This window comes from Mesoplodon densirostris, chromosome 19 (genome assembly GCF_025265405.1).
Source record: "Mesoplodon densirostris isolate mMesDen1 chromosome 19, mMesDen1 primary haplotype, whole genome shotgun sequence".
NCBI classification, from domain to species: domain Eukaryota; kingdom Metazoa; phylum Chordata; class Mammalia; order Artiodactyla; family Ziphiidae; genus Mesoplodon; species Mesoplodon densirostris.
Window position 1 is genome coordinate 15,248,997 of NC_082679.1, and position 23,655 is coordinate 15,272,651.

Here is a 23,655-nt window from a genome sequence, read left to right on the forward strand (position 1 = left end):
GGTGGTTTCTCCCAGGATCCAGCCTTGGTACATAAGACGTTTGTCCTTCTCCCTTGGTGACATTTTTCTTTCTGGCCCTCCACTTTCCTGGTGGTTTCTCCAAGAAGGTAATTGCTCTCCACGCGGTGCTGATTCCTGAGGGGCAATTTAGGTTTTCTAAACATAACATGGAGCTCGGGACCCCATCTCCAATACCTTCCTCCTCCCGGAAGCCCACCTAGACCAGGGCCACACTCCCACATGCTCTGTGGCAACTCCTGCCTCGCTCTAAAAACCCGCAGGAGGACTATTCCTTCGCTGTACGGAATGGATACGCTTCCAAGATGGCGGCCCGCGCGCAGAAGCACACTGGGTGCAGCCATGTTCTCTGCCCAACAACGCCTCTCAGGGAAACTGCGCAAGGTCCCTTACAAAGTCTCTTGGCCGTGTTGACTGTTGTCGGAATGCGGCTTCCAGGGTAATTGAGAGCATGCGCAATACCAACAGTCCGTGAGGTGCTAGAGGCCCGACTGGAAGCGGAAGTGGCTCTCGGAGGCGTTTTTGCTGCTTGTGTCAGGAGCATCTTCACACTTTAATGCCGAGAGGTCTCTGAGGTGATTTTGGTTGGTCTTGATTAGGAATTCTGTGGGGTCAATGATGGAAGGCTTGTCCGTGGAGTTAGGGATGGTGGTTTTGGGATTCAGTGGTGGGGGGTGGGGTCTGTGGCGTCCGTTGTTGTGTGTCAGAGAGAGGTCAGTGATGGGGTCCTGGGCAATGGTGAATATTTTTGAGATGAGTGATTGGGATTTGGGGGCCCAGTGATGGGAGTCTGTGGTCAGTGACAGGGCCTGGGGCGTCAGCATGGGGAATCTATGGGGTCTGTGATGAGCTTGCTTTTTAAATACTCACAAGCTTTTTCTTTATTGCTCCCATTTCAGTGTTTGGGTTTTTGTTTTTTGAATTTCAGTTAATGTTTTCTTTGACCCATGAATTATTTAGAAGGGCATTCTCTATTTCAAATAATGCCTCTGGGTGACGCTCGAGTGTAAAAATTGCTTATGGCCCATTTCAGGGTCAGTTTTCATAAATGTCACATCTATTACATAAAAACAATTGTATTCTTTATTAATTGTATTGTTTCATATAGATTGCATTATACATATTATTTTGTCTGCTTAATTAATTACTGAGAAAGGTAAACTCACACTGGAAAGGTAATTTATCCTCTTGTCCTTCCTTCAACCAGTTTCTGCTTTATATATTTGGAACTATTATTAGGAGCAGTTATGTGTATTTTCCATAATAGATATAACTAAATAACTCAAAAGATATTATAGCAATTTAAGCACCCACCGGAAATTTATAAAAGAGCTCATTTTCCAAAATGCTTTCCAGCATTTTTTTAAAAGTTTTTACAGTTCTGAGGGAAAATTATGTCTGATTGGTCTAACGCACTTTCCCGTCAGTAATGTTGGCACCTTTTTGGTTAATTGCCATCTAAATTTACTTTACTGTGAATTTTTATGTCTTTTGTTTTTTTTTTCCCCTGGGCTTTTATTTTTTTTCCATTTGATTGTTAGATTTTTTTTAAACATTAAGCGTAACTTGTCATCACATATTGAAAATTTTATATATATATATATATATATATATATATATATATTTTTTTTTTTTTTTTTTTTGCAGTACACGGGGGGCCTCTCACTGTTGTGGCCTCTCCCGTTGCGGAGCACAGGCTCCGGACGCGCAGGCTCAGAGGCCGTGGCTCACGGGCCCAGCCGCTCCACGGCATGTGGGATCTTCCCGGACCGGGGCACGAACCCGTGTCCCCTGCATCGGCAGGCGGACTCTCAACCACTGTGCCACCAGGGAGGCCCTCCACCAGAATGTTATACAAACGTATACTTCTAAAATTTATTTTAATATTCTTTGAGATTTTTAAAATACATATACTTAAAATATTTACTCATGTTGGAATTCAGTCTAATGTATCGTGTGCAATGGGGATCTAGTTTGTTTTGTTCCAGGTGGAAGGCCAGTTATGTCAGCACCACTTATGCAATGAATGTCTTGTGTACACTCAATTGAATGTCACTTTTGTCACATACATAAATCAGTATTGTCTGGTCTGTTGTTTTACTTGCTTTGATTATATTGTTTTTTATATTAACTTTTAATATCTAATAGTGCATAGTAATTGCTGATATTTATTGCATGCTTTTTGTATTCCAGGGAAGCGTTGAGTATTTTGTAAGCATCATCTCATTCCATTTTCGTAACTCTATGAGGTAGGCACTTTCATTCTCATTTTTGAAACTAAAGCTAAAAATAACTTATTCATTTTCTCATAGCCAAAAAGTAGCAGAGCTGCAATTCAAATCTTCAGTAATGTTACTCCATATCTCATGTTTTTTCCCATATTTTACCATGACTAATAACCTATCACAGGTTTTGTTAAACTTCATGTTCTCCACAGCACTGGTTCTCAAAGTATTGTTCCTGGAACAGTAGCATTAACATCACCTGGGTACTAGTTAGAAATGCAGATTCTTGGGCCCTGCTATGATCTTAATGTTTGTTCCCCCCAAATTCATATGTTGAAATTCTAACACCCAAAAGTATGGTATTAGAAGATGGGGCCTTTGGGGGATGATTAGGTCATGAAAGTAGAACCCTGATGAATGGGATTAGTGCTCTTATAAAAGATACTCCACAAAGCTTCATAGCCCCTTCCACCATGTGAAGACACAGCTAGAAGGTGCTGGCTATGAACCAGGAAGAGAGCCTTCATCAAAACGTGATCATGGACTTGATCTTGGACTTCCTAGCTTCCAGACTGTGAGCAATAAATTTCTGTTGTTTATAAGCTACCCAGTCTGTGGTATTTTGTTAGAGCAACCCAAATAGTCTGAGACAGGCCCTACCCTAGACCTACTGAATCAGAAACTGTGGGAGTGCGGGGATTTTTAACTGTATTTTAACAAACCCTCCAGGTGATTCGAATGCACACTCAAGCTTGAGAACCACTGTCCTGTGGTTTCTAGCTCAGGAAACTACGCCTTGGAGTTCACTGGAGATGTTTATGTGATGACTGACCATGTGGACATTATCTTTCCAGGGAGCCCCTGGGTCAGATCTTCCTCCAGATTCCACCTCACCTCTTCTTAGCAGCTCTGCTTGAGTTTACAGATGTCCACCAAACTTTAGGCTCCTGAGAGAATAAAGGTTGAGACCCAGCATGACCATGCCAGCTAATTGGACCTCTCACCAGAAATCCCTGGGCCTGGCTCCAGAGGAACGTGGCAGCTCATGTGAGGTGAGGAGGAGGAATTCCAGGGGGTGGAAATTCATTCTGGGAGTAGTTTGATCTTTACAACAAAGTTTTGTGTAAAGATGATATCTAAAATTATTCCCAACGTTGTTTTTGGTGTTTGTTTTATTTTGTTTACCATATTAACCTTGATGTCTAAACCCATCAATGACAGTAAAAGAACTGAAAATTATGAACATAGATTCAGAAATCAAATATATAAACTACTCACAGCAAAACAATGTTCAAAAATAATCTAGAAAAATAACTTATCTCAATTTAAAATCTAGATTAAATGGGTGAATTTCTAGGAACATACTAAATTTCCCATCAAATCTTTAATTACCATTTACCACGTTTTCACTTGTAGGTGTTAAGATTTTTACTTTAAAAATTCTCCTTTTAATAAAATTAGTATTGCACCTTTGGAGAGATTTGTTTGCATTGATTTTATTCTGCTTTTGGAATGTTAACTTTGTGTATGTGTGCAAATTTTATGTTTAATATTTCTAAATGTTACAGAGTCACTTGAAAAGAATGTTTCCAGATATAGACTTTGTTATCAATAAAATATGTAGTTAGGAGGTCTTTACAATGTGGCTTATTTTTTCCTCTTTATCTCCTGGAGCTGGGAGATATTATTTAAAGTTTCCTACCATGAGTATATTTCTATCTGTATTGCCTATAGTTTCTGTTTATAAATTTTGATGCTATGTAATTTGATGCAGTGATAGTAATGACGTCTCAAGTTCATTTTGGATTGTGTCCTTGTCCTGTTTAATATTTTTTCTTAGAATTCAGCTCTGTCTGATATTAAGAGGGAGGCTGTTGTTTCCTTTCTGTTGTCATATCCAAATATGCCTTTTACTTATCCTTTTACTGTCAGCCTTTGGAGTCCTTGTGCATTTCTCTATACAGCAGTGGAAAGATGCTTTTTATGTTACACTTCTGATGTGGATGTTTCTTTTATGTATCTTTCACTGTATACTCTGTATTTTTTGCTTTTGTTTCTGTGTCATTCTGGTAATTAGGAGGGTTAAGATTCTTTTTTGTTTCGTTAGTTCTCTTAGTGTCACCTTTATTGCATTAACTTTTTTTTTTTTTTTTTTTGCGGTACGCAGGCCTCTCACTGTTGTGGCCTCTCCCGTCGCGGAGCACAGGCTCCGGACGCGCAGGCCCAGTGGCCGTGGCTCACGGGCCCAGCCGCTTCGCGGCATGTGGGATCTTCCCGGACCGGGGCATGAACCCGCGTCCCCTGCATCAGCAGGCAGACTCTCAACCACTGCACCACCAGGGAAGCCCACGTTAACTTTTTGAACTAAATCTTTTACTCTTTTAGACAATATCTATTAAATTTGTACTGTGAATAATGATAAGAGTTCTATACTACTACTTCAAGGATTCTTTTGTTTGTTGGATATTTTTATTAAACTCTATTTTTGTTTTTTTTTCTATTTTACTTTAAAAGTCCTTATTTCCATTTCATGTTGCTTACTTGTCTTAATCTGCTCTTGCCACTTTTTGTGTTTTCATAGAATGTTTTTATTGCTTTCAGAGAAACCTTCATTTCTGTGCTACTTTTTCTTTCTTTTTTACTTCTTTACTGAGTTCTGCCATTTTTTTTCAAAAATTTAAATAACCATTTTCTTAACCTGTTTTTCCATTATTTCTTCTTTGGACTCATATCCCTATTTATTTCATTAAGTAGTTGATTGTTTTAGTGAATTCCTTGAATTCATGGTGAATGTGTTTTCTTTTATTGTGTGGCAGTTTATTTCTAGCATGTTCCTTTTAATCTCTCTTTTTTTTCATTCTTTTTGCTTATAGTATTTTTGTACATTGGGAGATTTTTATTGTTATCTTTGAGTAAGGAGATTTTTCCTGGGCAGATTGCTTATAAGAACCTCATTTTGTGCGGAGTCAAAGCAACGAATATGACATCTTCTTGATTCCCCATTTAATTCTTCATGACATAGGGTTTAGGGGCCAGGGTTTTGGTGTGAGTAGGTTGTGAATATGCAAGTGTGTGAAAGAGAAAAATTAGAGTATATGTATTCTTTTCAAGTATATAAGGAACATTTTCAAAGAAATGACAATGTTCTAAGCCTCATAAACAGAATCAACACATCACAAAGAAGCAAACTGTAATCTCTGAACATAGTTAAATGAAGAAATATAAAAGATAGCTTTCGGGCTTCCCTGGTGGCGCAGTGGTTGAGAGTCCGCCTGCCGATGCAGGGGACACAGGTTCGTGCCCTGGTCCGGGAAGATCCCACATGCCGCGGAGCGGCTGGGCCCGTGAGCCATGGCTGCTGAGACTGAGCGTCTGGAGCCTGTGCTCCACAATGGGAGAGGCCACAACAGTGAGAGGCCCGTGTACCGCCAAAAAAAAAAAAAAAAAAAAAGATAGCTTTCAAGCATCATAATTTTAGACATTAAAAACCACAAATATCTTTAATACTTATCTTTAATACTTTCTCTATCCTGTCCTTCCTGCATGCTCATTCCCTACCCTGAATTCAGTGACCTGCTCTGTATATTCAACTCCTGAATCATCATCTCCATACTAGCTCTCTATCCACCTGCCTAGAGTCCATCCTTGTATATGTCTTATCACTTAAATCTTAATATGTACAAAATATATTATTTCTTATCTTTTTCCCCTAGCCCCCTCCTCTAGTCCTTAAATTCATCTGTGACCTCAGAATCTACAGCAACACAAAACTGATAACTGAGAGTTATCTGAGTCCTTTTTTCTCACCTTCACACTCGGTATCACTTTTACCTCCTTAATAATTAGTATCAATCTCTTCTGTAGCCTTACTACAGCCTTACTTTAGATAAGTAAGAAATATGTATTCACTCACCTGAATTGTGCAGTGGTTTTCATGACTTATTTTCTGGTCTTGCCCATTTCAAAATGCTTTGTTATGAGAATAAACTTTCTTCAATATATTTTTTAAACATTTTATTTATTTTGAAATAATTATAGATTCAAAGGGCATGCAGAATATAATACAGAGAATTCTCCCATAAATTCCAATTTATTGTGATGCATGATTCTTTTTATTCATTGCTGGATCCAATTTGGCAGTATTTCATTTAGGATGTTTGAATCTAAGTTCACAAGAGATATTGGTCTGTAGTTTTCTTTTTGGTACTGTCTTTGTAGTGTTTTGGTATCAGGGTAATAATACTGGCCCCCCAAAATTAGTTGGGAAGTGTTTCCTCTTCTTTTAATTTCTGGATGGGATTGTGTAAAAATGAGACTAACTCTTCTTTAAAAGTTTAGTAGAATTCTCTAGTAAAACTGTCTCGGGACTTCCCTGGTGATCCAGTGGTTAAGACTCTGCTCCCACTGCAAGGGGTATGGGTTTGATCCCTGGTTGGGGAACTAAGATCCTGCATGCTACACGGTGCAGCAAAAAAAAAAAAGAAAACCTATCTGGGCCTGGAGACTTTTTTTTCCAGGAGCTTTTAAATTATTATTTTAATTTAATTTAATGGTTTATGGGATTATCAACTTATGTATTTCATAATGTTGAGTTTTGGTAGTTGTGGTTTTTGAGGAATCGGTCCATTTCTTCTAAGTTGCTGACTCTATTAGCATAGAATTTTTGTATTCCCTTATTTTTCTTTTAATGGCTGCCAGATCTGTAATGATATTCATTCCTGACATTGGTAATTTGTATCTTTTTATCTTTGTCAGTCTGGTTGACTACTAGGTCAGTCAGCAAGATTTATCAATTTTATTGATTTTAAAAAAAATAACTACATTGTGTTTTATTGATTTTTCTCTAGTTTTTTTAAAATTTTGTTTCCAATTTCCTTGATACCTGCTTTCTCTTATTTTCTTCTTTCTGCTTGCTTTGGGTTTATTTTGCTTTTCTTTTTCTAGTTTCTTGAGGTAGGAATTTAGATTATTGATTTGAGACCTTTCCCCTTTCCTTTTTTAAAAAATTGATGTGTAATTGACGTATAACATTATTTTCAGGTATACAACATTATTCAATATTTGTATATATTGTGAAATGATCACCACAATAAATCTAGTTATCATTCATCACTACACATAGTTACAAATATTTTTTCTTGTGTTGAGAACCTTCAAGATCTCTCTTAGCAACTTTCAAATATACAATCCAGTATTAACTATAGTTATAGTTACCATGCTGTGCATTACGTCCCCGTGACTTATTTTATATCTGGAAGTTTATACTTTTGACCACCTTCACCCATTTTACCCACCACCCACCCCCTGCTTCTGGCAACCACCAGTCTATTCTCTGTATCTATGACTTCAGTTGCTGTTTTTTTTTACATTCCACATAAAGTGAGATCATATGGTATTTGTCCTTCTTTGTCTGACTTATTTCACTTAGCATAATGCCCTCAAGGTCCATCCATGCTGTTGAGAATGGCAAGATTTCCTTCTTTTTTATGGCTGAATAATGTTCCAATGCATATATAAATACCACATTTTCTTTATCCATTCACCCATCATTGGACACTAGGTCACTTTCATGTCTTGGTCATTGTGGATAATGCTGCAGTGAACATGGGGGTGTGTATATCTATTCAAGTTAACATTTTCATTTCCTTTGGATAAATACTTAGAAATGGAATTGCTGGATCATATGGCAGTTCTATTTTTAATTTTTTGAAGAGCTTCCATAGTATTTTCCATAGTGGTTGCACCAATTTACATTCTTCCAATAGTGCACAAGGATTCCCTTTTCTCCACATCTTTGCCAGCACTTACTGTTTCTTGGGTTTGTGTTTTTTTTTTTGTTGTTGTTACATTCTGACAGGTGTAAGGTGATATCTCATTGTGAATTTGACTTGTATTACCCTGATCATTAGTGACGTTGAGCACGTTTTCATGTATCTGTTGGCAATCTGTATATTTTCTTTGGAAAAATGTCTTATTCAGATTCTCTGCCCATTTTTTATTTGGATCGTTTGTTTCCCCTTTTCTATAAATTTCCCTTTCAACATCCCACAGATTTTGATACATTGTATTTTCACTTTCTTTCAGTTCTATTTATTTTCTAGATTTCTTTTGAGGATTCCTCTTTGACTTATAGGTTATTTAGAAGTGTGTTGATTAATTTCCAGATATTTCCAGACTTTCCAGATAGCTTTTGTTACTGTTTTCTAATATAATTCCTTTGGAGATTTCTCTGTTATCTTTCTGTTATTGAGTTTTAGTTTGATTCCATTATTTTCAGAGAACATACTTCATATTATTTCATTTCTTTCCAGTTGAGATTTATTTCACAGCCTAGGATATGGTCTGTCTTGGTCATTGTTCTATGGATGCCTGAAAAGAATGTGTATTCTGCTGTTGTTGGTTGGAGTATTCTATAAATATTGATTAGATCCTGTTGTTTTTCTATATCATTGATAATACCCTGTCTATTATTTTTATAATTTACTGAGTGTGGGCTGTTCAGGTCCCTATAAATCCCTTTTTAAAGTGTTTGACTCCAGGTGGAAATAGCCATTCCTTCAATTATGCATTTCCAGATTAGATTTTTTTAATATGGAAGATCATGTTTTTTAAAAAACATTTTACTATGAAAAAAATGTAAATGTATTCAAGAGTAAAGAGAATAGTATAAGGAGCCCATGTATCTATTGTACCTATCACTCAGCTTTATTAGTGGTCAACATTCTGTCATTCTTATATTATCTAAAACTGCCCTCCTCCCCAGCTGCTGGATTATTTTAAAGTAAATCCCCAAAACCATTTTATCTGTGACTACTTTGATGTATATCTCTAAGAGACGAGAATTCTTTTTTTCTTCCTTTTTGTTTGACATAACCATTAAGCCATTATCACACCTAAAACATAATATCAATAATTCCTAGGTATCATCTGATACCCAGTTATTATTTGAATTTGAAACATGCCATAAGTATCTTTTTAATGTTGGTTTGCTTTAATTAAGAGCCAGACACGGTCCACAAGTTGCATTTGGTTAGTATGACTCGGAAGTCTCTTTTAATAAAGAAAAGATTCTCCTCCATATTTTTTCTGTTGTAATTTATTTTTTGAAGAAACAGGTCATTTGCTGCTTTCTGGATTTAGCTCATGTTTTGGTCTTGATATTGTTCAACATATTCCTCTATACTTCATATTACCTATGAATGATTTGTTGGATCTGGAGGCTTAATGAGATTCAGGTTGTATTTTTCTTTATATTCTGTAAAAGTACTTAATGGGTGGTATGAAATTAATTACTATATCATGTCAGGAGGCACATAATACATGGTTATCTCTCTTTTTGTGACGTTAAAATTGATGAGTGGATGCCAGTGTTACTAGCTGACTCATCCATTTTAAACTTCTCTTCAGCCTTTCACTTGAAACAGGTGAGCAACCCTTAATGATTATTGTCTAAACCCATTATTTCATTAGGAGTTATGAAATGATGGTATTCTCATTCTATCCTAACTTCTTCATTTACTAGCCAGAAATCATTTTGTAAGGAACTGTTCCTCATCATTTATTTGGTTATTCTTCAATACAGATCTTATACAAAAAAATGTTTAATATAAGTCTGACTACCTTAATTACCTTTACTTAAAATGGAAAATTCATACTTGTTCTATGAGCAAACTGTTTTTCCCATAACCACCTTTCTGGCTTGTCATGCAGACTTCTCTTCATTTACATAGAGCTATTTGCTCTTCTCCAAACTCATCATGTATTTTCCTATATCCACACCTTTGCTTGTCTTTTCTGGGAAATGACCTTCCTCACCCCCCCCCCCATTCTGTGTTATACTTCTCATCTTCCAACTTAAATTCCCCAACTAATAATAAACTTACACCCCCATGTGGAATGTATTTTTCTGTTTTGGGGACCTCAGTGTGTTCCACATAGAGATTTACTTTTTGACACTTCAGTGAACTTGTGTCTTCTTTTTCTTTTCTTTTAAAACATAGATCTTGTTTATTTTCCAAGTCTTTTAAGTTGCTAGAAGATTAGAAACATAAATAATTCATATTTGTGTTCCCAGGGCTAGCATAATGGCTGGTCCTAAATTGCTCAGAAATTGTATCACAGGTCATTCATCCAGTTGCTAGAAGACTACAAGAGAGCCTATTTCAATCTTCAGTTTTGAAAAACGAGTAATTGACTGACCATAGTATAGAACAATAGCAGAAATTCTTTACTGGATTTCTTTCTTCCATAAAATATTATGTAAAACTAGATATTTAATATACACCCTATATGCAATACCATTTTTAAAAAGTTACTGGATTACACAGGTGTATGCACTTGTCAAAACTTCAAATGGTACTCTGAGGATTTGTGCATTTCATTGTATGTAAAGCTTACCTAAAAAAGGTAAAAAAATGTTATACTCTACTTAATGATTTGCATTCTGAAGTATTCAGGAGGAAGTGTACTGGCATCTATAGTTTACTTTGAAATGCACAAAAAAGTAAGATGGATTGATGAATGGGTAAAAGGATGGGTAAATGTGTGGTAAAACAAGTAGAGTAAATTGTTAGGGATAGATTCTAAGTGGTGGTTATTTAGGTTTTCACTACACAATTATTTTAAATTTTCTGTATGTTTGTAAAATTTCATAATAAAATGTTAGGGAAATGGGGGGTGAGTTTTTAAAAAGAGGAGATAAATTAATAACAACAAAACCTAAGTTCCATATTCCTAAATATAGTCTCTCCATCCCCCAAAACTAACTATTCATGCTGAACAGGAATGTGCCCTTACAGGGATCAGTGTCCTTCAGGGATGTGGCTGTAGATTTCAGCAGAGAGGAGTGGCAGCAGCTAGACCTTGATCAGAAAAACCTGTACCGGGATGTGATGCTGGAGACCTATAGCCACCTGCTCTCAGTAGGTAAGCACAGTTACCTGAGTGTCTGAAAGAAGGGCCCCACTGAGAGTGTTTTTATTCTCAGTTGCTGAATGCTGTGAGGCACCTGACTTATATGATGGTTTTGTCCTTGATTTGTCCAGGATTCTTTATCCCTTTTGGGCACTCTGAATTTTACAGTTGACCCTTGAACAACACAAGGGTTAGGGGTGCAGACCTGGCACAGTTGAAAATTCACATACAACTTTTGACTTGCCAAACACTTAACTCCTAACAGTCTACTGTTGACTGAAAGGCTTACCAATAACATAAATAGTTAATTAACGTATATTTTGTGTGTTATATACTGTATTCTTACAATAAAGTAAGCTAGAGAAATGTTATTAAGAAGATCATAAGGAAGAGAAAATACATTTACTGTACTGTATTTATCAATACCGTAAGTTTATGTCATCTATTTATAAGGTGAATCGTCTGTCAATGCCTACATCAATATTGTCTTAAACGATACAAAACACTATAGATGTTATATATATTACAACACTAGACATCAAAAATGAAAAGGTAATGTGAAAAAGAAATTCATATTTATTTATAGGTGTAATGAATGATTCATGTGTTGATAATGAAGAAGTAGCAATATGATTGCTTTATGGTAGCCTAGTGTAATTGATATGATGGTTTCATGGTAGCCTAGCCTATACACTAATGAATAAAGTGTTATAAAATTTTTATGGCATACAGTATTATAGTCATACTCAAAATGCAGTATTGGAAACATTGTTACATTAAGAAAAAACCACTTACCTGTGATGATAGGCTGATACCCAGTTTTTCCAACTAAAAGAGGGGCATATTGTACAATAATGCAGTTCTTGGAAAGCAAAGTTATAAAACAGTAAGAAAACTAACACATTATTAATTTTATATTAAATGGCACTCACCTTATGCCTATGTAAGGATAGGCTGTCCACCTCAATACAAGTCTTGTACATGATGTTCTACGTGATGAATACTTAGTCAATGATGATGACGATGACACACAAACTCCTCATACAGTTCTTGCCGTACAGTTATTAGATTTTCACAGGAAGACACGTATACACAGCAGATAAGTTTATTAACTGTACAGCATGATGATTCTTTACTGCTTTTTAAGTGGAAGTGGATCATCATAAAGGTCTTCATCCTCGTTGTCTTCACATTGAATGGGCTGAGGAGGAGAAGGAAGAGGAGGAGTTGGTTTTGCTGTCTCGGGAATGGCAGAGGTGGAAGAAGTGGGGGAGGTGGAAGAGGGGAGGCAGGAGATACAGGCACACTTGATGTAACATTATGGAAATACATCATAATTTCTAACTTTTTTGCTTTTTCATTTCTCTAAAAATATTTCTTTACCATACCAACTCTTCTTCCACCATTTGCTTTAGTTTCAGTGCCCATATCATAGAAAGGTCCATGTGGTAAAAGAAATCAAAAGCAGTCTTAAGTAAATCTGAACCTTCTGCCAGACTGTCTAATGTCAATTTGTTTTCTGGCCCTGCTTCTTCTATGTTTTCTTTCTAATCATCTGGCATTGGTTCGAAAGCCCTCAAATTCATCAAGCCTCTGCTGTGATGTCTATTAGCTCTTGAATTTCTCCAAGATAATCCTCCACACCCTCACCCCCACCTTTTTTTGCCTTATTCACAATGTCTTTCTTGATTTCCCTTATTTGCTCTGTTGTAAATCCTATGCAGTCATGCACAACATCTGGACACAGTTTTTCTGGCAGGAATTTATTGTTTCAGGCTTGATGGCTTTCATGGCATTTTCTATAACAATGATAGCATCGTCAGTGCTGTAATCCTTCCAGCTTTTTATGATGTTCTCTCTATCAAGTTTCTCTTCCACAGTGTTGACAACCCTTTCCATAGACTACCATGTGTAATAAGCCTTGATGGTCCTTGTGACCCCCTGATCTAGGGGCTGAATTAGAGATGTTGTGTTTGGGGGCAGGTAGACCATTTCAATGCCTTTGGTGTTGAACTCATGGGGTTCTGGGTGACCAGCGACATTGTCCAATATCAAAAGGCAGTCCCTTACTGGCTGGGTACTTACTGACTCCAGGGACAAATCATCAATGGAACCAATTCAGAAAGAAAGTTCTTGTTGTTCAGGCCTTCTTGTTTTACAACCAAAAGACTGGCAGCTGGTGTTTATCTTTTCCTTTCAAGGCTTAGGGGTTAGCAGCTTTATAGATAAGGGTTGTCCTAATCATAAACTTGACTGCACTTGCACAAAACAGGGGAGTTAGTTAGGATTTAGGTTTCTGTCCTGGTGCTCACTTCTCTTCCTTAGTCCTTTGTGGCATTTTTTCCAGAATATGGCACTTTCATCTGCATTAAAAAACAGTTCAGGCAGATATCCTTTTTCTCCTGAATGATTTTCTTTATGGCATCTAGGAACTTATCTGCTGCCTTTTGGTCATCAGAAGCTGCTTCTCCTTTATCTCTTTAAAAAGTCAAACCTCTTTCTAAAATTATCAGACCATCCTTTACTGGCATTAAATCCTCTAGCTTTAAGCCCTTCACCTTCCTTTTGCTTTAAGTTACCATATAATGACTTTGCTTTTTCTCAAATCATATTAGAATCTATAGGTATGCTTTTTTAAAAATATTTATTTATTTATTTGGCTGTGCCAGGTCTTAGTCATGGCATGCAGGATCTTCGTTGTGGCATGCGGGGTCTTTAGTTGCACATGTGAACTCTTAGTTGCGGCATGTGAGATCTAGTTCCCTGCCCAGGGATTGAACCCAGGCCTCCTGCATTGGGAGCGTGGACTCTTAGCCACTGGATCACCAGCGAAGTCCTGGAATGCTTTTCTTATAACAATCCTGTACCCACATAAAAACTACATTTTTAATACAAGATAAAAAAAAGTGTTTCTCAAAAAGTGCATGGTGGGAATTCCCTGGCAGTCCAGTGGTTAGGACTCCACTCTGTCACTGCTGAGGGCCTGGATTCAGTCCTCTCTAGTTGGGGAACTAAGATCCCACAAGCCATGCGGTGCAGCCAAAAAAAAAAAAAAAAAAAAAGATGCAGGGTTTTTGTGTCTGCTGGTATATGCCTCATGAATTTCTTTTTTTTTTTTACAATGGTTTTTACACTTAATTCATTTATCTTGAAATGGCTGGCAACAACAGCTGCAGACCTCAGTCAAGCAATTCAGCTTTTTCTTGTAATGTCATGAATTTTCTCTGTTCTTGGGAGTATTTCCAGCATCGCTAGTGGCACTTAGTATGTTAGTATGGGTCCCATGATGTTATTCAAGGTTTATGGTATTGCAAGAAACATGAAACATATGTGAGAACCCAGAGAGATTACATTTTACTGCTATACACAATTTACTGGAGAGAGGGACTGCTCATGAGGCAATGATTAGGGCATTTTAAGTGCATATTTACAGCACTTGAGCTCACTGCAATAGCAATAGGAGGTGGCTACAAAATTCATGACATACCTAACTTTTTAAAAATATTTTTTGATATTTCTAGGCTATGAAGTTTGTCTGAGTTTTTTCAAATTGTCACAGATCTCCAAAAGATTTTCCAATATTTTCAGTAAAATCCATTTATAAGTTGGACACATGTGGTTCAAAGCCCTGTTGTTCAAGGGTTAACTGTACTCTGTTCTCAGAGATACACTGTTACTTTCCTGTAGAAAAAAGCCTCATTGAACAAGACTGTTGATTGGGCTCTGTAACACAATTAGCTGGACCCAGACCTTTTATCATTTCTCATGAACAGGGTATCAAGTTCCTGAAACAGAGGTTTTCATGTTGGAGCAAGGAAAGGAGCCATGGGCACTGCAGGGTGAGAGCCCACATCAGAGCTGTCCAGGTGAGTGAGTGTGACCCAGACTGATGGGAGACAGGGAAGTAAATCTCAGCCATCTTGAGAAAGACTGGCATCTTTGAAATGCTATTAAGATGACTCTTCTGGAAGGTTCTGATTTTTTTGTACTATTTGAGGACCCTTGATATTGGCCTCTCAAATAACTAAATGCCTTCTATAAAAATGCCTTTGTCGTTTCTAACTGTCTTCTTTCTTGCCTTTTTGGCGTCTGGATCACATGCCAATCTGCCTCAATAAATATTTTCTTTTTTTCTTGGTTATGCTCCTTTTCTCTAACATTCTTTTTTTCTTTCTGCCTTCTGCATTGTCCGAGATTCATTCTTTATGTATTCAGCTATTCATGGATTTGCTTTCTTTAAAAGTTACTATATGTCACACACTCCCACTCCTGCTAGTCCTCTTTCATTTCTTTCTTTCTCATTGTGAGATGCTTTGGAACTTTATCTCCAATCATGCTCTCTTCCTTTTTTCTCCATAGTCACTGACGTAAGATTTCTCACTTTCCCGTTCCCCATGTCTTTCATCCAACTGATGACTTAGAGGTCACTGTTGCTTAACCTTTAGGAGTACCTTTCTGACTTCCTTCCAAGGTTGCTTGAGACTTCACACTGACTGGGGGCTGTCTGCCTGGTTGGCTGATTTTTGAAATTGCTTTATTTCTGTACTTCACATGATGAGGTTTGAGTTTAATCATGTCTTCATTCAGGGCACACTATCATCATCAGTATGGGTAAGGATTCTCTATTATTTTATTTTTTCAATTTATTCATTATTCCTTCTTCATACTCATCTCACTTCCCATCACAGGCAATTGTTTTATATGATAGAAACATATTTTTAAGTTCATATTTAAAGTGACTTGGGGTATGTATTATTAGTTTATATAAATATTATTGTGCTATATATCTTGTTCTTGGCCTTTTTTCACTTCCTGGCACAGTGCATTGAGTTCATAAAGTTTATTTTCTAAATAAACTGAATTGTATCCCAGATTGTTTCCTATCACCACTATCACCAAGTCTTCTCAGCCAATGATTCACCCTCACCCTTTTCACTGTGTTCAACCTGGATGAACCATATGACCCTCTCCTCTTGCCTCTGCTAGCTGCTCTTTGAGCTAAAATCATCTCATTCTCCTTTGAGAAGGAGATTTGGGTTTCAAACCTCACAGAGAATTTCTGAAAAACTTCTTGCTACATTGAGAGGAAAGGTGATGCTACAAGTGACGTTTTATTGTATTTTATTCTAGAAGAATTGTGGCAGATTGATGACCAGATAGAGAGCTATCAACAAAGAGAAAACAAATCTTTAAGAGATATTGCTTTCATCAAGAAAATATTGACTATAAAGAGGGATTATGAATATAAGGACAGAAAAATAATTCATGTGAGCCAAAACATTCCTTCCCCAAAGAGACCTCATCAATGTGACTTATATGGAAGTGCTTTAAGCCATAATTTAGATTTACATGGTCATAATAGAAACAGTGGATCAAAGAACATTAATAAGATTACTGAATATGGTAAAATTTCTTCCTGTACTAAACAGTGTACTCTAACAGGAGAGAAATTATGGGACCATAATCAATGTGGGAAAATCCTCAGCTGTAAACAAGTACCCTGTCAACATCAGAAAAGTCATACTGGGGCAAAATCTTATGAATGTGCTGGATTTGGAAATATCTTCACCCAAAAGTCACAACTCAAGGTACATCTGAAAGTGCATACAGGAGAAAAACTGTATGTATGTATTGACTGTGGGAAGGCTTTTGTACAGAAGCCAGAATTCATTACACATCAGAGAACTCATACTAGAGAGAAGCCCTATAAGTGCAGTGAATGTGGGAAAGCCTTTTTCCAAGTATCTTCTCTTTTCAGGCATCAGAGAATTCATACTGGAGAAAAACTCTATGAATGCAGTGAATGTGGGAAAGGCTTCTCTTATAACTCAGATCTTAGTATACATCAGAAAATTCATACTGGAGAGAGACACCACGAGTGCAGTGATTGTGGCAAAGCATTCACGCAGAAGTCCACACTCAAGATGCATCAGAAAATTCATACAGGCGAGAGATCCTATATATGTATTGAATGTGGACAGGCCTTCATCCAGAAGACACACTTGATTGCACACCGAAGAATTCATACTGGAGAAAAACCATATGAATGCAGTAACTGTGGGAAGTCCTTCATTTCCAAGTCACAACTGCAGGTACATCAACGAACTCACACAAGAATGAAACCGTCTATGTGCAACGAATATGGGAAGGTTTTCAACAATAGTTCCAACCTCAATACACATAAGAAAGTACAAATGAGAGAGAAATCTTCCATATGTACTGAATGTGGTAAGGCCTTTACATACAGGTCAGAGTTGATTATACATCAGAGAATTCACACCGGAGAGAAACCTTATGAATGCAGTGATTGTGGAAAAGCCTTCACTCAGAAGTCAGCACTCACAGTGCATCAGAGAATTCATACAGGAGAAAAATCATATATATGCATGAAATGTGGGCTAGCCTTCATCCAGAAGGCACACTTGATTGCCCATCAAATAATTCATACAGGAGAGAAACCTTATAAATGTGGTCATTGTGGGAAATCCTTTACTTCCAAGTCACAACTTCACGTGCATAAACGAATTCACACAGGAGAGAAACCTTATATGTGCACTAAATGTGGGAAGGCATTTACCAACAGGTCAAATCTCATTACACATCAGAAAACTCATACAGGAGAGAAATCCTATATATGTCCTAAATGTGGCAAGGCCTTCACACAAAGGTCAGACTTGATTACACATCAGAGAATTCATACCGGGGAGAAACCTTATGAATGCAATACCTGTGGAAAAGCCTTCACCCAGAAGTCACACCTCAATATACACCAGAAAATTCACACTGGAGAGAGACAGTATGAATGCCATGAATGTGGGAAAGCCTTCAACCAGAAATCAATACTCATTGTGCATCAGAAAATTCATACAGGAGAGAAACCCTATGTGTGCACTGAGTGTGGAAGAGCCTTCATCCGGAAGTCAAACTTTATTACTCATCAGAGAATTCATACTGGGGAGAAACCTTATGAATGCAATGATTGTGGGAAATCCTTCACCTCCAAATCTCAGCTCCTGGTGCATCGACCAATTCACACAGGAGAAAAACCATATGTGTGTGCTATATGTGGGAAAGCCTTTAGTGGCAGGTCAAATCTCAGTAAACATCAAAAAACTCATACTGGAGAAAAGCCCTACATCTGTTCTGAATGTGGGAAGACCTTCAGACAAAAGTCAGAACTGATTATACATCATAGGATTCATACTGGAGAGAAACCTTATGAATGCAGTGACTGTGGTAAATCGTTCACTAAGAAATCACAGCTCCAAGTGCATCAGCGAATTCACACAGGAGAGAAGCCTTATGTGTGTGCTGAGTGTGGGAAGGCCTTCACTGACAGATCAAATTTGAACAAACACCAGACAACGCACACTGGAGACAAACCCTATAAGTGTGTAGTCTGTGGGAAAGGCTTTGTTCAGAAATCAGTTCTCAGCGTGCATCAGAGTATTCACACTTGAGAGAAGCATTCTGAGAAAACCTCAGTGAGATCAGATTTTATTTTACATTACGGAATTCGTGCAACAGAAAAATATGCATATTATCATAACTAGAAATGCTCCATCAGAATGTCACACATTACTATACAGAAGAGGACCTGAAAGTACCCTGAATGGGAGGACCCCTTCCCATATTGTCACCAGCCTCAGTAAACCTTGGGGCATTCATACTGAGAAGGAACTTTTGTCAGTTTGTTACATTAGAAGAAGCCCTCTTGTGAAAACTGTAACAACACTGTTACCAAATTCTGCACTGGAAACATTATGTTAAGTCATGTTAATGATAATCCTGTTTACTGTGGAATAGGTAACATGCCAACAAGTTGAATGGTAGAACAGCATAATATATACGATAACGATAAACCCTAAGTTCTGTGAGATGTTTGTTGCACATTGCCTAACAGAATTTTGTGTGTCATCCTTCTGTTGAATCAAACATGGTCTGCATATCTAATCCCCCATTGCATATTTTTATCAAAAAAGGGATGCCACAATAAAAAAATTACTTATGTATACAGATATAAACCTCAGAGTGTATGTTGACCCCCCCATTATCCTCTAGCACCATGAATGGTAACCCCCCCTTATTAGCCGCCAGTAGAGTGTTTTCAACTTTCATACAGCACATTGTCTTCTGACCCCTATAATTGCATTATGACTGCCTATTCGTGTTGACTACCATTATCTCCCAGACTTACTGACCCTTAATTAGCCCCCAGTATAGTGTCCTGTGAGCTCCCATTACCTTCAGGAAAGCTTCTGAAGTAAGAATGTTCAGGTCATCTCAGTCAACTCTTCACCTCAGTCACCCTTTTGCTGTTATAGTTTTATAGTGCTTCCAGCTCATTTGCCTTCCTTAATGACTTGACCTTTATAATGACAATAATGAATCAATAACTCATTAAAACAAACCCCAACATACCTTCACTGTCTTCTCTCTACCCATCTTCATTCCATGCACTCCTCAAGGACCTTCTCCCCCATGTGCCTCAAACACATCTGGTTAGGTCCTGCCTCAGGGCCTTTGCATTTGCAGTGCCCTTTTCAAAGAGCACAGTTCCTCATTATATCTGTGTGGTTTACTCCTTCGTGTCTTTCTTCCAATGGCATTTCTTCACAGAGGCCTGCCCTGCCCTTCCCTGCCTGCCTGGCTTAAAATTCCATCACCCACCCCTTCCTCCTTTATCCTCTCCATAGGACTTATTACCATGATGCCCTGTATATTTCACTTATTTGTCTATGGTTCCCACTCTAGAATGTTTTTCCCCATTTTGTTCACCGTTATGAACCTAGACCCATGCCTGACATACAACAGTCCTTCTATGAGTGCACATTGTGGAGTGTTGACCATGCTCATCCCATGACTTCCCTTTGATCCTTTCTGTATTGCAGCATAAGATGCTCTGATGGGGAGAACCAACTTGTCTAAAACACACAAGGCTTTTTCACCCCCAGTCTTTACCTGGGCTGTGCCTCCTTCCTGTTCTAAAAGTTGTAACATCATTCTAAACCTTTTGCTCTGATGCCAGGCCATTTAAAGAAGGAACTGAGGCACAGGAAATCAGTCCCACATAGATGGGACTTGATGCTTGATGTTTCAGGATTCCCTTCAATGATTCTGAAATACCACAGTGAGCTCCAAAGTGATCACAAAAGAGCCCACTCACTCTGCCTGAGCATGCACAGTCCTGCCTTACCCCAATTGTACCTTGATGGGGCCTTGTCTACCCCGTAACCTGACCTACAGACCTGCTTATCATGCCCTGACAGGTATGCCCAAAGCTAATAATATGGAGAGGCCAAGAGCAGAGAAGGGTTGACCTTCCTTAGAAGTTAGGTGTGCAACCTAAGACTGGGGCAGCAGTGGTCTCACAGATGCATGCAGAGGGTCTGAGTGAAAGCTTAGCTGCTGGGTGGCCAAATGAACCAGCAAAATGGATCCTTCAGGTCAGTCCATTGGCAGCGCTGAGAGTGGGAAACAGTTGGGTTGTACAGAAATGTTCTCACCTTTGTGAATAGCAGCATGAGGATTGAGAATGGGGACAGAACCTGGTTAAGGGGATAGGTCTAAGGATTTTCCTGTAATCCCCTCACCCAAATTGGGCAGTGATTAGTGACATATCCCATTACCACACCTTAGGTCCATGTCTAATCCATTATTAGCTCCCCTTTATCTCACCCCTTCACAGTATCTAATGAGCCACTGTACACCCTTCTCTATATTAGAACAGTATCTGGTGACTCACTACCCCCTTTTACCTCATTCAGCACTGCTTCTGGGGCTTCACTCAATGTTTTATGACCCACCATTTTCCCCCAACTTAGGACAGTGTTTGCTGATCCTGCAGGAGAGTGTCTGGAGATCTCTCCATTACCCCCTTCTTAACCCACCCCAGCACAATGTCTGGACACCCTCCATTATCCCCCTTTGACTTTACTCCATCACTGTGTTTGTTGCCTCTTATTACAGGAAATAGTGTCTGGAGATCTTCTCATTACCTCTTCCAGTTACCTCCAGCATAATGTGTATTACTTCACCCCATTTGTGAAACAGTCTGGTAACCTCCATACTCCCCATTTATTCCCACTTTCACCAAATAGTAACTGATGACCACTTATTACAATCCTCAGAGTAGGAAACCATGATATACCCCACCTAATCCAACTTTTAACATTATCTCTTGATTCTTTCATTACACCTCTATCAGGATGGCTTGTGTTTCCCTCCATTTGTTGTCCATCACAATGGTGACCAGTTATCTTCCATTACTCCACCTAGCAGTGTTTGTAACCATCCCCAACACAGTATGTGGTGATGCCCCCGATACTCTCTGAACACTGGTGTGTGCCATTAACCTGCTTCCCTCTCCCCAGATAAGGGCAGTGACTGATAAGGCACCATAAACTTCACATTAGCCATCTCTGTAGGGCCCCCATTAACAACCGGCACAAAGTCTATTGGTGCCCATTACCCACTAATACAGTATCTGTGACTCTTCCATTAAATCCTGGTAATACCTGCTATTTCCCTATTGGCCCCCAGTAACACAGTGTCTACTGATTCCCCGTTGCCCACATTGCTTCATGAAGCCACTTAGTGTGACTACTGCAAGTCCCCCAGTATTGCTTCTCCAAGTCCCCACTGTTTGCCTGGACAGGAACCCTGGGGGATGGAGAAGGGATGAGGATCGGGTCCTAGCCTCATAGACACCCTCCAGGGAATTGTTGGTCTGGAGTAGGCTGGGGAGGATCTGTGAGACCCAGGAGATCACAAACAGCTTCCCATTTACTACATGAGGAGTGAAACAAGCAGAATAGTGAAAGCTGTCGATGTGGATTAAAATCCAGGTGCCAACCCTGATGCCCAGTAACCTCCTCTGAGCCTCAGTTGCCTCACCTGTAAAATAGAGTTATGGAGGAGGAAGTGACAATATGGGTCACTTGAGGGGAGTAGGGCTAGTGGAGACCAATGAGTGGGTCCCTGTTGTTAATGATATTACTAGTTATAAGGTGACACAAGACCAACCTCTGTATGGCTGTACCAAAACCTCACAGAGGGAAATGTATGTTATTTTATACTATTTTTTGTAATTTACTTTCAATTTTTTTGTAATTTACTGTAATTGTAAATTGTAAATTACTTTCAATTTTTTTATTGTAAATTACTTTCAATTATTTCTCTTTTATATTTACTGTAACATAATATTATAGTACTGAGATATTTTTAAAGTCAGATTTATTGAGGTATAATTTACACACAGTAATAGTCACCCTTAAAAGTGTACAGTTCTGAGAGTTTTAACAAATGTGTACAATCATGTAATCAACACCACAACCAAGAGAACAGTTCCTTCACTCCCCTAAATTCCCTCCTATCCCTTTTCTTTAACATCTTTATTGGAGTATAATTGCTTTACAATGGTGTGTTAGTTTCTGCTTTATAACAAAGTGAATCAGTCATACATATACATATGTTCACATATCTCTTCCCTCCTGCGTCTCCCTCCCTCCCACCCTACCTATCCCATCCCTCTAGGTGGTCACAAAGCACCGAGCTGATCTCCCTGTGCTATGCGGCTGCTTCCCACTAGCTATCTATTTTACGTTTGGTAGTGTATATATGTCCATGCCACTCTCTCACTTTGTCACAGCTTACCCTTCCCCCTCCCCATATCCTCAAGTCCATTCTCTAGTAGGTCTGTGTCTTTATTCCTGTCTTACCCCTAGGTTCTTCATGACATTTTTTTCTTAGATTCCATATATATGTGTTAGCATACAGTATTTGTCTTTCTCTTTCTGACTTACTTCACTCTGTATGACAGACTCCAGGTCCATCCACCTCATTACAAATAGCTCAGTTTCGTTTCTTTTTATGGCTGAGTAATATTCCATTGTATATATGTGCCACATCTTCTTTATCCACTCATCTGATGATGGACACTTAGGTTGTTTCCATCTCCTGGCTATTGTGAATAGAGCTGCAATGAACATTTTGGTACATGACTCTTTTTGAATTATGGTTTTCTCAGGGTATATGCCCAGTAGTGGGATTGCTGGGTCATATGGTAGTTCTATTTGTAGTTTTTCAAGGAACCTCCATACTGTTCTCCATAGTGGCTGCGCCAATTCACATTCCCACCAGCAGTGCAAGAGTGTTCCCTTTTCTCCACACCCTCTCCAGCATTTATTGTTTCTAGATTTTTTGATGATCCTCCTATCCCTTTTTAATCAATCTCTCTATCCACTCCCAACCCCTCAAAATCACTGATCTGTTTCCTGTTTCTATAGTTTTGCCTTTTTTCACATGTCATATAAATGTGTGTGTATCCATATATATGTAAAAATGTGTCTCCTTTGGAGTCTGACTTCTTTCATTTAGTGTATTTGAGATTCATCCATATGGTCGTATGAGATACAAATGGAAATATGCTGATGAAAAGACATTCAACATCATTAGTCATCAGGAAAATGCAAATTAAAACCATAATGACATACCACTA

At 38.4% G+C, this 23,655-nt stretch overlaps 1 protein-coding gene across 4 annotated transcripts; it reads left to right on the forward strand.

Moving 5' to 3' along the window:
* Nucleotides 1–504: 504 nt before the first annotated feature.
* On the forward strand, nucleotides 505–22,198 carry LOC132480553 (zinc finger protein 585A-like). 4 transcript variants are annotated; one of them, XM_060084806.1, is made up of 6 exons: nucleotides 505–584; nucleotides 2,212–2,267; nucleotides 3,098–3,295; nucleotides 11,042–11,168; nucleotides 14,930–15,022; nucleotides 16,287–22,198. In XM_060084806.1, the coding sequence occupies exons 3-6, from the start codon at nucleotides 3,218–3,220 to the stop codon at nucleotides 18,614–18,616; spliced, it is 2,628 nt and encodes an 875-aa protein (XP_059940789.1). In that variant the 5' UTR covers nucleotides 505–584; nucleotides 2,212–2,267; nucleotides 3,098–3,217; the 3' UTR covers nucleotides 18,617–22,198. The 4 variants fall into 4 exon arrangements, with proteins under 4 accessions (XP_059940789.1, XP_059940788.1, XP_059940790.1 ...); XM_060084805.1 differs by having other exon boundaries at nucleotides 507–593; XM_060084807.1 differs by having other exon boundaries at nucleotides 507–593; nucleotides 2,212–2,229.
* The last annotated feature ends 1,457 nt before the right edge of the window (nucleotides 22,199–23,655 follow it).